A 16721-nucleotide genomic window follows, 5' to 3' on the forward strand; every position below is an offset into this window, starting at 1 on the left:
GTAGGAAGTCACAGATGTACTCTTCAAGACTGGCAGGGTGACCAATTCACAGAATCACAGAATCTCCTAGATTGGGAAAGACCTGTAACATCATCTAGTCCGATCATTAACCTAACACTGACAAGCCCACCATTAAACTATGTCCCTAATCACTATAGCTACACGACCCTTAAATACTTCCAGGGATGGGGACTCCACCACTGCCCTGGGTAATGCATTCCATTGCCTGATGACCCTTTCAGTAAAGAAATTCTTCCTAATATCCAATCTAAACTTCCCCTGGTGCAACTTGAAGCCATTTCCTCTTGTTCTGTCACCTGTTACTTGACAGAACAGGTCGACGCCCACCTCTCTGCAACCTCCTTTCAGATAGTTGTAGTTATTTAATAATAAAAAGGTATGCATACAAAGAGTGTAGCTATTACATACGCATGGTCTTTTTTTGCACTGAATTACAGTTCTTTTAGGGTCAGAGCAGAAAGAAAATCTCTAGACATAAGCATTGTGCAAGTTACTTAAAGATATTGTGTTTTATTATTATCTTTTGGAAATAATATTTTAGGTGGGCTCATAAAATATTTAAAAAGCTTATTTTTAAAACAGGTATATAATCTATAGGACCGGTTTAAAACCATGTATTCAGTCCCAATCCATTCCACTGGACAAAAAACACAATTGGAAATCTGACTAATCACTGTACATGACACTAATCTCCAAGGATGTTGGGAAAAAGTCTGTCAGAAGGAAACATCTGTTTATCATTTTTTGCTAATGCAGAAAAGGCATAATACTGCAGTAACAGCACTCCTCCTACCCTTTCAGAAGACACTATCTTATGCAAACAAACATAACTCATTTTTTAAGGTATTTTTTCAGCAATTGAGGCTTATCATTCCCTTACCTTACCCCTTAGTATTAAGGCAGGTAATCTAACATGAATCTATAAAATCTGCACAAGCCCTTGAACAAACAAAACACTGTAAAGCTGCTCGAGAGCATTATATATTGTTAAAATTAGTACGTGCTCTTTTTTGTTTTAATAATAGCTCCTCTCAACTATTTTTTTTCTGAACACTGAAGAAACCACAAAAAAACCCTGCAAATTCTTACAAAAAACCCCAACCTTAATGCAAAGATTTTCCTGAACCATGAGTAGCCAGCTGGCATTTATGGCCAGTGTTCTACACCCACCTCTGCGTTACTCTTCAGGAAATTCTCTGTTTCAAGACTGTTATTGCCTTGCAATTATTTTCCCACCACACAGTGTCTTCCATATGGATTTTGTACCTGCCAGTAGTTGAGTTTAATAGAAACCATAACAGTTCTTATACTTAAAAGACAAAACAAAAAACCAGACGTGACCGTGCATACGAAAATTCAAAAAGTTACCCAAGCCTTTCTTCATGACAGCTTTTGCTGGTGGTGTAGGACGACGGGCAGTGTTTGGCTTTTCTGCTGGGCCTTCTTTGCAGTCTTCCCCTTTGTACCCGGGACAACATCTCCATTCCAGCTCTGTTACTGTCTTATATGCAATTGTGTACCGAGGTCTGAAACTTGTTCGGTATCTGCCAAAACAGAAAGTATTTTAAACAATCCATAACCTAATCTGCTATTTAAATTAAATCTAGAATTTAACCAGGGTTTTTTAAAATGAAAATCAATTAATTTCATATATGTTTCATTTTCTCCTTCAAACATCAAATGAACAAATGTTTCTGTCTAGGTTTTAAAGTTATTTGCACTCATCATAGTCAGACCACGGAGAGCAAATATGGCCATAGCAACAGGGGTTTTCATGTCTGAGCAAAGGGATAATGTGTTGTGGGAAGTGAAGGTTCGTCTCATCAGACACTGCTGAGTATAACAGTGACCACGAGTGTATTACTCTATAAATTCAAAACCTCTTTCCTCTAACTGCTTTTCCTCACAAACCCACCCACAGGGCTGTGCTGGCAGCAACTCTTCTGGACATCAAAAAAATGTTTCTGTCTGCCTGCTTTGTCCTACTTGTCTTTCCACAGGCTCCACTTAAACCATTCCTCAGAATCTGTATGTACAGAGCAGTCAAAGCTAGGAGGGATATTCCAGGGACGGGCAAAATGCTGAAAGCATGAGTCAGATAAGGACATGAAAGAAGGAGTCAGAAGAAAAGCTATGACCAACAAAGGAATCGACTCTTTCCTACTCCACTGCCCCAGTTAAGTTGAAGAGGATCTTGCAGACAAACCAGTGCACACGTTATGTACATACAACCTTAAGTTTCCATGATTAATCACTCAAAAGTTAATAAATGGCAAACCAATTCTGGTTGTGCAACTTTCTTTAACCACAGACTTCTTCCTTAACTTTCCATCAGGACACGTACTGCATGTTAAGCTGCAGTCAGACACTATGGTGTCCCACCAGATCATAAGCAGAGGCTGTGCTATTTTCTAAAAACTAAACCAATTTAAGTTACAGTTCATTTTGGGTTGAGAGATGAGGAACAAATAAAACAGGGATTCATCACCTGAACTCTATAAATTGGCATACTTGGAACACATAACTGCAATAGAAACAAAAGTTACTGCAATTTCTCGTGTGAATTCCTCTCTCTGAATCATACTATTAACCTCCCTGTCACAGATCTTTTTTTCTTATTTCAGATGCGAACAACAGTTTGCATTCAGTAGTGAATGACAGACTCACTTCACAGCTGAGGTGTCCCTAAAGTAGTAATACTGGCAGAAAAAAACACAGGAGGGCAGCGAAGGACTCAACAGGAGCTCTGCAACAGATTTCATTCATAACCTGGCTGGGTTCATAGGGAGTGTATTTGGGGACAAAGAGGATACAGTGCAGAATGGGCACCAGAAGCAGTTATGCTATCACAGGAAAAAAAAAAAATCAACTACATGTTTCATTAAACATTTTCTTGTATTAATATGCAAAAATCATTATTGTTTAAAAATAATCAGCTACCAGATGGAAAGAGTTAAATCTTACACCAACTGTGAAACAGTTGCTATCGAAAGTCACAAAATAAGAATTTAACTGTTACTCTTCCAGACTTCTCTTGCTATGCATGCAAAAACCAGCTGAAATAATTCTGTATTTTTTGACTCAGCATCTTCCACCTTCAGAGACACAATATTAATATTATGTCCTACATCTGATAGGCATTTGCCATTTTGGTAAGCTGCTTAGCAGCTTGGGGGAGGGGTAGGATTTCACAGTGTTAACTACTAATTGCGAATTTGTTTCTTTTCCAACCATATCTTTCCCAATTCTGCCACAATATATTCTAATTTTTGCACTCAGGACATACTCTTTTGCATAATTACTTTATCTACAACCTCTCTTTTAAGGAGAAGAAGTTACTTTGACCCAAGGCAATGTCATATTTTTCCAACTATTTTTGGGCCAAAGAAGAGTTTATTCTAATAAGCCTTTCTGGATTCTCTTATGTGAATCTTCATAGGAAGGCAGGAGCAGGGTGGGCTGTAACTCTGTCTCTTAGCTGCCCGTAACGGAAGTGGTTTGCTGTGGTTATCAGATTTTCAGGTTCTGACTTGAAGCACATAAACTCAGAGTGGGTTTCCAATCCTTTTTTACCTTTGCAACACCATATATGAAACAGCTGTAGACTGCACTCCAGCTCAAAATTTCTTTGACAATTTTCACTGAAACATCTGCTGAATCCTGTTTACAAATGTGAAGTACAGACATCCCCAAGGTCAAGTGCTTTAAAAATTAAATAAAGGAGTGCAATGTAGAGCGCACCACTGGGAAAGGACAACATCCTGGCCACCCAGGAACTGCCTTTTCCTTCTCCCTTATCTAAAGTATTAAACTACATCTCATGTAGGTAATTTGGGTTTGACTCCTTTCCTTCCAGCTAGCTGCCAGAGTCAGAGGAATGACAGGATTAGCTAGATGCTTTAGTGTTTTGAAGTGGTCTGAGAGTCATTACAACCTCTCTCACAACCACCACATTACTGAAATGCAAACTTTGAACTTCCAGATCAATTTTCACATGCCGGAAAGGGTTGTACATACTTTTCTCTGATTTCCATAAAACACTTAACTGCTCCAAACTTTGTGTGTGTTCCTCTTTATGCTTTCAGGGCCAAACTCCTTCCTGAAAATTGCAGTATTTTTACTATCTTCAAACACCATTAAGCTACATTTCCCTATTTTTTCCTAACAGGTTTTAAGAATATAGTTGAAACAAATTTTATAAAACAATAAGAACATTTATGCAAATTCTGCACTTCTTTGCTCAAACTACAGCACGAGGATTTTCCTTGTACCGTTTCTGCCATTCCTATCATACTTTTGACAAGTTTCTCTTTGCATACTTTCTCTGTAATGATGTTCATCAATGTAGACACCTTCAGCTGTCTTTAACATTCAGACAAAAACAAATCACAAGACAAAACCAAACACAAAAGAATATAAACAAATCAAAAGAAACCAAGCTTAGTATTTTTCATATTGGCAAATTTAAAAATTTTCCGAACTCCATCTTAAAAATAAAGCAAGTTCGACATTCGCGTTCTTTTTTATTTCAGTTTCATGATCCTAATAGGCATAAAACATTTTAATATGATTTAATACAAAAATTGTTTAACATGCAGAAGAATCCTCCCATTCTAAATTACAAAATATAAACACTGCGTATCTAAAACTTTTAAAATGTCATAGCAGTCTATTCCTTACAAATTCTTGCAAGTCTGAGAGCTCAAACAAATACATGAATTGGATCTGTTTTGATTTCAACTATGGCACATCAGATACCAACTAACCTGAATCCTAAACTACAATTCTCTGAGAGCTAGAATAAAAATGCTTCAAAATCTGGGTGTAGGACAGATTTCATGTTTTACATCTTGAATTATGGTAACAAGACAGTTATGGATAGCTCAGAAATTAAATTTGGATTTACTTACCAAGAACTATTGCTCCTCTATACTGCCAGTCCAGTCCCACTTACTGCAGCAAGGCTAGTCACATAAGGCTGGGAAACAGGAACTTACCCTAACACTTTTCTAATTTGAATCCCTTCACATAAAGGTTTCTTAAAAATCACAGTTCATTGCTACAGCTTCTCTGCCGATGGTATGCTTCATACACAGTTATGGAAGTTGCCCATGCAAGGAATAGTGTCACTATGCCAGCACCGTCCAGAGGCACTGATAAATGACAGTCACTGGCACACGTCCAGCTGAAGGGAGATTCTCAATTACACAAGTTTTTTAAAGCCAGAACTTTGCTGCTTAGTGGATTTCAGTGAAGGAGCTGGAGACTTCCAGGATTTTACCAGGATATAACAGTGTAACAACACTGAACACAATTATATTCTTGGTTACAGTTCTAACAAAATGAACCATAACTTCTTGCTAAGGACAGCATCCAGAGAACAATTTGTGATTCTATGTATTTTAATGGCATAGGACTGGGAGCTACTACAATACACAAACCAGACATGTCTTTATTTACACATGCAATATTCTGAATCCAACTGCTCACTCAATGTCAGAGCAAACATACAACATACAAACACAAACATACAAAACATACAAAATGCACTCAGTGTAGCCAGAGAGATGAAACATTTCCTCTCTGTGCAGCTGGCTACAGTTACATGGTTTGAACATAACATGCCCAAGTTTCACATCTTTTACCTTGTATGTGTGAATCTTTACACAGATACCTAGCGAGGCAATTTGGTCAAAAGTGTTCACAAAAGTTTTGTAAGTCTCTTAAAGAATTGAGGCTCCACTTTAATGCCTGTATATGCTGGAATGTAATTGAAAAATAGCAAAACATTAAATCTTCCTTCAGTTGACCTGTATTTCTGCTATTCAAGTAAGTGTTAATAAACACAATTATTTTTACAGGTGTCTCAAACATATTTAAAAAAAATATTCTTATGTGGTTAAAAGGTACATGCAATAGATGTGCCTAGTCACCCCATCATCTTGTGGACTTCCAGCCCAAGATGACGGTAATATCCTTTTGGTGAATTGAGCTAAATACTACAAATGAAATCATTATTTTAGAATGCATGAATAGAGGGCGATTTCAACAGTCCCTAATCTTTCCTCCCAACAGAGGAAATAAGAACAGCTGGTTTTTAGGAGTCTTCCCACAACAGGCCTATAACTACCAACACCTTCACCATGAATTCAACATGCTGATCAAATGAGAAAACACATTCAGAATGGTAATGAGAATCTCCACTTTTCGTATCTAAGTATTCTGAAGCTGAAACAAAGTCAAACAGCGTGGCAATAGCATTCGAATATTCCTCCTCTTTGAGAGAAGTGTTTTCTTAGGAAAATGCTTAATTAAAAATACATGTTTGCTGCAAATGCTAGACATTTTGACTAGGGAACGAGTTATAATTTTCTCATGGTGCTAAACCACAAAAGGAAGCCGTTAGCACTGATATTCGGAATGTCACCTAATAGCGATAAAACAAATAAGAAACATTTGGATGAAAATGGTGGGAAAACATATGGCTCCATTCTGTAACTAGATATTAACATCCAACCTTTTGGGAAATGCAAGGAGATAAGCGCCACCACATCCTCACTGTGAGGAAGGGACTGCAGAATCAGCATATGTTTCTACATAAGCAACATATAAAATGTTTATTCAGAGCACAAAACTTCAAGATTGGTCCAAAATCCTGTAGTCATTGGAACAGGTCCCATAACTTTCGCAGCCTGCAAATCATGGCCTTACTGAATAGAATATAGTGAATCTTCACTATTTAACACTTTTATTAAATGTAGAACCATTCTTTGTAAATTATGTAGTCTGCTCTTGCATGTCCCAGTCATCCTAATCTCCAATATATTGCAGTGGGAGTACTGAAGCACATAGACACCCAAAAAAAATACCACCTAGAAGATATAATTAAATGCAATTATATTTTGACCAAACATTTTTTATTTTGTAGGCTGCAAAGGCTTCCGCTGAAATTATACCTAAATTGGCCATTTATACTACACAGTTACTAAACTAGAACAAGTTGATCCCAAGTTTTCTGTTTCCCAAGAGTGCAGGTCTAATTGCAACCCCTACAAGTGGTGGCAGAAATCCTAGTTCCACTGAAATCACGGAGAATTTCAGCGATTGCCTGTAACAGTGAGTTTCAGCACACCTGAATTTCAGATGCCTACTGCCTAGGAATGCACAGGCGCTAGTTGTCTGTATTTCCATTACAGCCAATGGAAATATAGCCGATACAGCCAGTAGAGTCAAAACAGGGCTGCATCTCATCCTAAAGTCATTACTTACATCCAACTACCTAAAGAGCACGTGTACACCACTGACTTGCATGCGAGTCACCACTCCTGCAAGTGTCTAAGCTCCCATGCTCCCTTTCATCCCGCGGTATGGCTGACAAGTGAAGTTAGGGTGAGTCAAATCCCACCTCTGGATTTTTTTCTTTTATAACCTTGCTACTACACAGCAGCGTTGGCAGCTAGCTTGTGTTCCAGCCCACAGATGAGCTTAATTTGAGATAAATATGTCTTTACAAAGAGTTTATCCCAAGGCATTTATGGCAAGCAGTGAAATAAATTAGCCTAGGTGTTCATTGAAAGCAAGTTGTGGAGTCGGTAATAAATCCCAATTATACGCTGCAGCAAAAATCTATTAAAAAAGAATCCTAGTGAACCCCAAAATACTTTTTGATTTTGATCTGGCATTAGAGACACTAAGCTGATTCTTACAGATGGACTTAAGAAAGACTCATCTTTCCACTGCTACTCTTCCTTTAGCTGGCATTTTTGCTTTCCAAAATTTATATACAGAAGGTCAGTACATGAGTTTGCAGGCGTTGGGGTCTGGGGAATTACTTTTCTTCAAAAAAAAACACCACTGACTTTACCCACTAGCCCAATGCCTGGCCCAGTCTCAGCCATCTCAACTGAAATTCCCAAAAGGCCACGTTCAGGTCTTTATATAACATCATAATCAGGCCCTAATATACATTATCTAAAGCAAGCAGAGAGTGTTTCAAAATTGTTTGTGCTGGGAAAACCACAATCTTGAGGCACCCCTGTGGAATACATAAAGTTATGATGACCTCCACTAGCACGTATTACCAAGGAGGCTCAGTTTCTCTGGGCTCACACAGGCATATAAGGGTGCTTTTAATAAAGTTTGCACTAATGTATAGCATGGCTGACATTTGCACCAGACTTCTTCTGAGCTAAGTCCTGAGTAAAAAATTGCTACTGGCTGAGAGCGTTAACAGCAACTGAAACCGAAGGAAAGCAAGGGAACAAGTCAAAGCACTACGCATCTGCAGGAACGCAACTGCCTGTTGTGTATGCAACCAAGAAATCACCCATCCACATCACTCCAAAGAGTGCTTTAATATCAAACTACAAAAGCATTAAAGACTAAGTACTTTTGCCAGTGTTTATTGTTTATTCTGTGCCTTCACACCACATGGGAAGCACGATGGGAGCAGAAATTACCTTCTGTCTGGAAGAAATTGCTAGGGGGCAGAGACCTGGCACAGGTGACTTGTATTCCTCCCTCCTACGACATCCCCAGCAAATCAGCTCTCAGGATGGAGGGAGAAAAGTTGCTTTCCTCTACCCCTAAAGAACATGCTGTCCTCATCTATTGGTGCCAGGGAAGGAGCAGAGAATCACGGTGCCCAAATCAGCTCACTACAGCCTGGTCTCTCTTACATGGTTCTCTTTAATGCTGAACATTCATTCAATACATTCAAGAGAATGTGGCTGAATTTTACTGCAGAGTCTGGGTTTTTTCAAGAGGGGCAGAAGATTACAGGAACTGCTAGAAGACAAAAATGCTCAACTCTTCTCAGGCAACACCACAGGTTTTCATTTGTAGCTCCATTCAAAATCTCCAGAAGTGCCAGTGTTCATTACTTGTGCAGTGAATTTTGATGCCACACATCTCTGTTAGAATTATTCTATCCCAAAAACTGAGATTCAAAATGGAATTTTCTCTCTTGGGAGAGAAATGTTTCTTCTTGGGAAGAAATAACCAAGGGACTGCACACTCTGAAACACACACCCCCTTGTCTCATACTAGTTATTTCTAGTTGTTGTATATATATATCCATACACACACACATATCTAGTTCTCTGTCTAAGTCACTCTCTCTCAGCTGGCAAGGATTTTATTTTGAAAAAGCTGACCACTGAAGTCCAGTAGGAAATGCCCCAAAAATAAGTTTCAGGTTTAAAATTTTAATACTCTTAACATTCATGAATTACCACTCCTGAAAGCAAGGTAGGCATCCTCTTCTTATAAGCCAAGAAACCAGGACATAAGACACATTTAAGTAATTTACAGACAGATAGTCTGTGGCAAGGCTCAAAGCAGAGCTTCGTTCTTGGGATTTACAATATTGAATTATCTTACATGGTTGCTTCCTTCCATTTTGTCGCAAGATAAACCTATGCCAGTAAACCACATGCTGACAGACCAACAGTAAGTTACTAAAAACCAACTAAATAAAATGGGGCAGGAAAATATCAGTCCTTTCAAAAGGATTTCAGAAACATTTTGTAGAGCACCACTGTGACATAGTCTAACAGTGATGGAACAGGAGTGATTTAACAACATCCTCACCTGCCTCTTGCAGGAGCAGAGACCAAGTTTCTCACCTTACGCTACTAGAAGGGTCAAGTAAAGATGCAGAGCACTGCTCCTGATAAAGCTGCCTGAGAAACTGAGCTCCAGTAGCATCTATTCTGCTTCTCTGCCCATGAAATAAGCTTATTTCTAGGATCATTCCAAGAAAGAGCTACTGCTGACAGCTTACTTGAAAACATAGATAGAAGAGATAAACAATATTTCCATGAATGCAAGAACTAACCTGTGGGATTAGCTGGGACCCGAACTTTCAGAATAAAATACAGTATTGTTTTGAGAGCTGATACTTTTCAAGACACCAGGTCAAAAGTGAACCAGAGGGGAGAAGGAAGAGGAGATGTGAATGCAAAAAAGAAGTCAGGTGGGAGTAACAATCTGCAACATGTAAAACTGGCACTGCCCACTTTCTAACAGAGCAGAATGTTCCTTGATTATTTGGGCAATTTATGACAAAATAGGCCTTAAACAGGTCAGCAGCTCCCTAAAATTAATGATTTGTTGTTTTGGCAACAGTTTGGTGCTTAACAGAAGAGGCCCCAGACCTCCCAGTCACGCATTTCTCAAACTAGAAAAGCATAAAAAAATCTAATTATTTACATTAACAAGACCTGAGAAGCAGTTTGTGATTTTTTTTTAATTATTGCAACAAACTCGAATGATGTGTGAAATGAAAATTCCCTGTCCGGTTCACAGAGAAGACTCTGTTGCGTTCAACGCGTGGACGCAGAGATGCAAAATTTCAAGCTCAGGGAGACAGCCAGGAAAGTTTACCACACGCAGCAGGCACTCAAAGATTTTCAAAGCAGCACTCCAGGAAACTGAAGTACGTTCTGAAGTTTTCTAAGTTTCCTTGCTGTTTTCAATGCACAACCCCTTAGGCTAACCTCCCTATGTAGTCAGCTAGCTGGAGCCTGTACAAAGAAATTCTGCTTCATACAAAATACACTAAGTACGAAAAAACCCTCCTAAAGACCTTTCTAGATATTTGGAGGGGAAACATTAAACAGCCCTCACTTTCCCTTCAAGTTTTTGTGCATACTGAAAGCTTTTCTTATGACATATACCCTGCTAGACGCCAGTGGCAAACGCAGGCTATGATCTGTGCTGACTTGTATATCTAACCTGCCTGGTGCTGAACACTGACACTGGTTTGTATGCTTAATTTCTAGCAACTGAACAGTCTCAGAGAAAAATACATTGGGACTGTCAAAGGGTTGAAAACTACGTGTAGATTTCCTAAATGTTTCTAGACTGGGGCTGACATGCTTAACCCAGGTTGTTCTGGGGTTGCTAGAAAATGGTAAATCAATGGAGCCATTTAACTTGAGCAGGAAGTCTGATATGCTGCTTTTCAGTAATAAAATTTCCACTTTTACTCAACATTATTTTATTAATAAACACTGAATACTGGTTATTAAAAGCTGCGTGTTACTCCTAAGTATGGTGATCTATCCTGATATTTATGACTGCAAAAAACTAGCAGTAATAGTCCCTAAAGTTATTTCGAACTTTTGCCTTAAATCTTCATCTTGGCAATGATTAAAACCGTGATTAGTTTTGCAGTGGGCTTATTTACAGTCATTTGAAAACATTAAATGACAAGAAGTTGGAAAATATTGCTCAATGCGAGATTTGGAGAGGCTTGCTAATTTACCTATTGATTCATTCATCATTTTCTTGACCATTTTTTAAGTATGCGCAACCTAGTGAAATAATGGGTTTGCTTATTATACATTTATCAACACTGTCGAGAAGTTCACATTAAATCATTAAATCCACTCCCCACAAGCTAAGGACAGGTGACCTGACTTGTTACACGCTCGAGCACACAAACATCTTTACTCACATGAGCAGAATTAATGGGGGCCGGTACTTGAATTAAGGGATCTGATAAAACATCCTTTCTTCAAGTCTCTAAGCAACCTGATCTAACTTTGAAGCTGGCTCTGCTGTTAGCTGGGGGCTACAGGGGGATTACATGACCTCCAGAGGTTCTCCCCAATCTAAATTTTTTCCTATTTGATTTACTACCTCGTACAGGGAGGTCCCATTTGCCCGTTCTGTAGCAAAGATGGAAAGCCAGAAAACATCCCTCTACTTTAGTTCACTTCCAACTTCAAAATTAAAACCTTACTAGTGAAAGAGGCTTTGCCCAAACGTGCGGGGCCATAAATTGGAGCACCTATGGTACAGCCAGCTGTCCTAACATACCCTACAGCACAAGAGGCAAAACACATAACTGGTATAACAACATCCTACCCTGAAACAGCTACACTGACCAGAGGATGTCCAAGAGAAGCCACAGCCCAAAAAAGCATGTAGGATCTAGCCAGAAGGGCAATACATTTTGTTTTTAAATTCAGACAATGCTTGTAGTTACAAATTGCTAATAATGCTAATAAGTTACTAAACCATTCATAAGAAAGCTAGTAAAGGAAATTCACAACAGAAGAAGTAGCAAGGGGTCACTTATTTATAAAGCACTATTAAATTTCAAAACATACAAATTCTTTTTAGTGGGTAAAAACACTAATATTTTTGTATAAGTATCTTTCAGTCCAATGACCCACTAATAACAAAGTTCCTCCCTCCTTTGCTAGTTACAGTTTTAAGAAAAATAAATCAGGAGCCCCTCACACTTCAAAGGCAATATACTTCAAAGTGCCCTTCTGCTTTTTCTTTCTACTCCCTCTCCTCCTATCTCTTAAGCAGCCACACTTCAACTCACATTTATCCTTGACACCTTAATCGGCCAAAGCATTCACTAACTTTTCAGTGAGGAAATGCACTATCAAGCCCAAACACCTATAAAACACTTAAACAATGAACTGTAATGATTTCCTGAATTTCAACTTAACATTTCAGGAAATAAGCCTTGTAGCCAAACTGAATTTACAGTTAAGACTCCTAGAAATGCGGTCAGTCCAACAGTGGGTTGTTTTTTTTTCAGACAAACAGTATTTTAATGGGTCTAGAGGGTAGATAAAAAGGGTTCAGGCATTCATATGATTTTTAGGCTTAATCACCAAAGCTTTCTATTTCTAAAACAAAAATAAATTAAAAAAAAAATCAAAACAGTGCTGACAATAATCCGTATCTGCAATACACTCTCTTGTATGTAAAGAACATGTGGAATTCAGTAGTACACTGTATGTTTAAGGCAGTGAAACACTCCCATATAAAATGCAGTGAGCTATTTAAGTAATTGTTATGCATAACCTAGACCGTAAATAAACACTAGAATGGCTCTTTAAACCTAGTCTTAAACTAATTTAAATTAATAGTAAGTCTACTGACTGACCAAAAAAAAAAACCCTAATAGTACTTAAGTACTAATAAACCCCGTGCATCTATGATACAGTTAACAAACTCTTTGTTTGATTTGGATCTCACTGTCCCCACTATCTGCAGCAGAATGAGCTCTTAGATGAACCACGGGTATCAGAAGGAGACTACACAGGGACTGTAGTTCATTCCGATGAATATCTGCTATTTAGTTCATTTTTAACTTCTCTATGTAAGTGTATAAAGGAAAAAAGAGAATAATTTCAGAAAAGCCCTCATAGTAATTTCTTTGTTTCTTTTGTAGCTCTTTCCTGTCCTATTTTTGTCAACATTAGCTAACAAACATATATAAACACATTTTGTTATTCAGACCACTACTCCTACTGAATTAAACAATACTTTTCAGAGGAATGAAGTTACTCCTGTTTGCAGGGGTTTGCAGGATTTTAACTGTGTATTTCAAATGCTTTGGATTAGTTCCTTTCTTACTCTGCCACTAAAAGAATGTATATACCAGCAACAGATAGAAAAATAAAAGTCACAGCCTATAAGCAGCATTTTGAACACAATAACATTACAGGATTTTGATATTCCAGCTGCTTTTAGTGTTAGGTACTTAAAATATTTTATGTTAAGAATAAGGAATTATTTTGCAGTTGCCATTATGGTTATGAAGAAAATAACAGTTATGTTCACCAAAGAAAGTCAAATTGAGGAAACAAAGGCTTATGATAAGTATCTAATTCCATTCTCAAAAGAACAAAAAAACCCCATGAGATTGGCCACAGCAGGCGAGAAAAAATGTCTGTTTAGCCCTATATTCTCTCTCTGACAGCAGCCAACTCCAGATGTTTAGAAGACGCGCAAGGACAGACAAAGAACCACAGAGTAATCTGGAATGGATGGGACTTCTGGAGGTCATCCAGTCCAGCCCCCTGCTCAAGTTGGGCTTCCCCTTCTGACTCCTGCCAAAGATCTTACCCGCTCAAGCAGTTCTTGGTTCAGGAATTTCCCGAGCTAGAAGCGCTACCTTTGCACTTTATTCATTATCTGCTAGCAGATATTCCAAGAAAATCCTAATGTACCGCCTCTGAAATTCCTTATCTTAACGCCTGGTGATTTATGTGCTCAAAGACCTCAGTTTCAACCCCTTCTCACTCCTCATAGCTCCACTACAGAGACTCTGCACAACAGAGGGCACACCCCATTACACAGCCCATAAGCTCAGTCAGAAGTCCAAAATGGCCAGTTCGACACTCCAAAGAGAAACAAGGGAAATTACACAAGACAGTGTTACTCAGCTGTTCGCTGCCTTTGTTATTTCCCTCAAATTCCAGTGTTTATATATTCCAACAGAGAAAGGCTATTTTTTTTAACAAAAATAACAACCTAAACAAACAGAAAACAGTGCATTTGAATGCCAAACACCCAACACCTATTTTCACAGGCCCCAGAGCATTGTCGTCATTGATGTCCGCAGTCTACTTCAGCAGAACCCAGGACCTTGCAGTACCAGTCTCATCCTCACTGTTTCACATCAAAATAAGAACTACTTATTCTTTGTTGTAAAAGCATCCTCACCATCACCTCAGTCCAACTCTGAGCCTAATCCTGTGAAAATCTATGGGTGTCTTTCTGCTGACTTCTGGAGGAGGTGAAATGGTTTCACAGAGTGCTTATCACCTACAGCTTTCAAATAAAAGTGCAACTATTACTGCTTTTCAAGTGGGGAAATTGACGAAAGGGGATTCTCCTGAGAGTAGCCTGAAGGTAAGCAAGATGCAGCTGTTGTCTGACTCCTGCTGTACCTGCAGGCTCACACAGCCTTGCTACAGCACACTGTGCTGTAGGCGCTCACTCTACAGACTACCATGTGGTCACACTCAATCGTATGAAGCTTAAAATCAAACAAGTAACTTTGTATGACCTCCTGTAAAAATCTCTGCACTGGCCACTCTCCTTGCTGGACAACCGACAGGCACCCACAGATTGCGAATGTGCTGGCTCACGTTCCTGGCTCTCCCTCGCTGTTACGCACCCATCCAGCAACACACAGCAAACCATAAAACCGGTTTTGAGCGCCGGCAGTACCCTGGCAAATCTGGACCAGGGTGCGTAAGTGCACTCTCGGCAGGTGCTGATGCTCCCCCGCCGCCCACGGAAAGCTGCCTGTGCGCTCACCGCCCCCTCTGCACGCCCCACGGGGTGACGAGGTGTGCCAGCGCCGGGGGACGAGGCGCGCCAGTGCCGGGGGACGAGGCGCGCCAGCGCAGCTCCCTTTCAGCTCTGCGCAGCGGACTGGCCGTACGGACCAACAACACGCTCAATCTGGCTCTAATTAGCTCCAGCAGAGCCTTCTGTTCACAAGGAGAGCGAGCGCTTTGTTCGGGGCGTGCTGGGGACCAGAAAGCGGTACGCGCCCTCCTGCCCCAGGCCCTGTAGGCTTTTTGGGGTGCTGGGAACAGCCCGAGCGAAGCGGCAGCAACCACTTCTCCACCGGGATTTGGCAGGGGGTGGCCGAGTGTTTCCCCTCCCGTGGTCGCCTCCTCAGCTACTTACACTGGGGTGGGCTGGCAGGGGAACTGGTTCCAGGCGCACTTGTACTGGGCCTGGACGTAGCTCTCTGTCCCGTCCAGCACCGAGCAGCTCACGTTCTTGTTCACTATGTAGGCGCACCAGTTCCTGGAGGGAGGGGGAGGAAGACAACGGCCGTCAGGGCATGAGGGAGCCCACACACCGCCCCAGCCCGCCCGCCCCGGCTGCCCCAGCCCGCCCGCTTCAGCCCGCCCCGGTTCGCCCCGCCGCCGGCAGCGACTCCGCAACCCCCTCCGGGGCGGGCGGTACTCACTTGCTGCGGGAGCCCGGTCGGGTGTACCGCAGGTGCGGGGTGGCGTGGCTGAGCCCGGCGCCCAGGGCGAGGAGGAGCGACAGCGCCCAGCCCGAAGGCGCCGGGGACCCCGGGCACAACTCCATGGGGCGACGACGGGCAGCGGCGGCGGGCGAGCGGGGAGGGCCGGTCCCTCTCCGCGGGCTCCCTCCGTCCGTCTGTCCCTCCGTCCGTCCCGCCCGCCCTCGCCCGCTCCCAGCTCCCTCACTGACGCAAATCCCCCCCCCACCCCGTTTCCGCCCTCCACGGCGGCTCCGCACCCCCCTCCGGCCGAGGCGTCGCTCCCCTCCACCCCCGCCCGGCCGGCCCCGGCCCCGGCCCCGCTCGCTGCCGGCCCCCCGCTCCCCTCTCGCCCCCCGGCCGAGGAGGAGCGGCGCTGCGCGCCGGCTGAGGGGCAGCCGCTGGCCCCACATGGCGCCCGGCCGCCATGAGCGGAGTCCCCCTCCCCGAGGGCAGCCCCCGCGCCCTGTCCCCTGCCCGAGCTGGCTGGCGGTCGCCCCCGAGCATGTTTTTCCCACTGGAAAGCTGATGGGGGGAGAGGGTCGGGCCCCTGGGGAAGAGCGGGGCAGGCAGGGGGCTGTGCCTCCTCCCGGGGCCTGGGGTCCTGGGGCAGAGGGCAGCCCCCAAACTGCGGGCAAGTGGGGCTGGCGCAGGCCCGGTGGACTCGTGGTGCATGTGAGGGAGGCCGTGGTGGGCTTGCTGCCACGCGGCGGCCCTGTGGTCGCTCTGGACACTGCTGCTGTGACATGGTCGATGCTCCCTTGCGTGGGCCAACGTGGCTCATTCCGACCCTTGGGCCTGGGAGGGCTGCTGGCAGCTGCCTCTGCTAGCAATGCACAGTAGGCCATTATTCGTCAGGAGAACCGTTCGCTGGGCAGAGAGAGCAGCGGGTATTCAGAGTCACTCAGGTGTT

General features: G+C 42.2%; 1 protein-coding gene across 1 annotated transcript in view; it reads right to left on the bottom strand.

Moving 5' to 3' along the window:
* Window positions 1-15894, bottom strand: part of EMILIN2 (elastin microfibril interfacer 2) — a gene marked incomplete at its 5' end in the record, with an annotated part of 37652 nt that extends 21758 nt beyond the window's left edge. Inside the window, 3 exons of the mRNA XM_082479450.1 lie at window positions 1390-1565; window positions 15481-15603; window positions 15770-15894. Coding sequence (XP_082335576.1) covers window positions 1390-1565; window positions 15481-15603; window positions 15770-15894 — 424 coding nt within the window. The remainder of the gene's footprint in view (window positions 1-1389; window positions 1566-15480; window positions 15604-15769) is intronic.
* Between the last annotated feature and the right edge of the window lie 827 nt (window positions 15895-16721).

Source organism: Vanellus vanellus, assembly GCF_965231255.1.
Source record: "Vanellus vanellus genome assembly, chromosome: 2".
Taxonomy (NCBI): Eukaryota; Metazoa; Chordata; class Aves; order Charadriiformes; family Charadriidae; genus Vanellus; species Vanellus vanellus.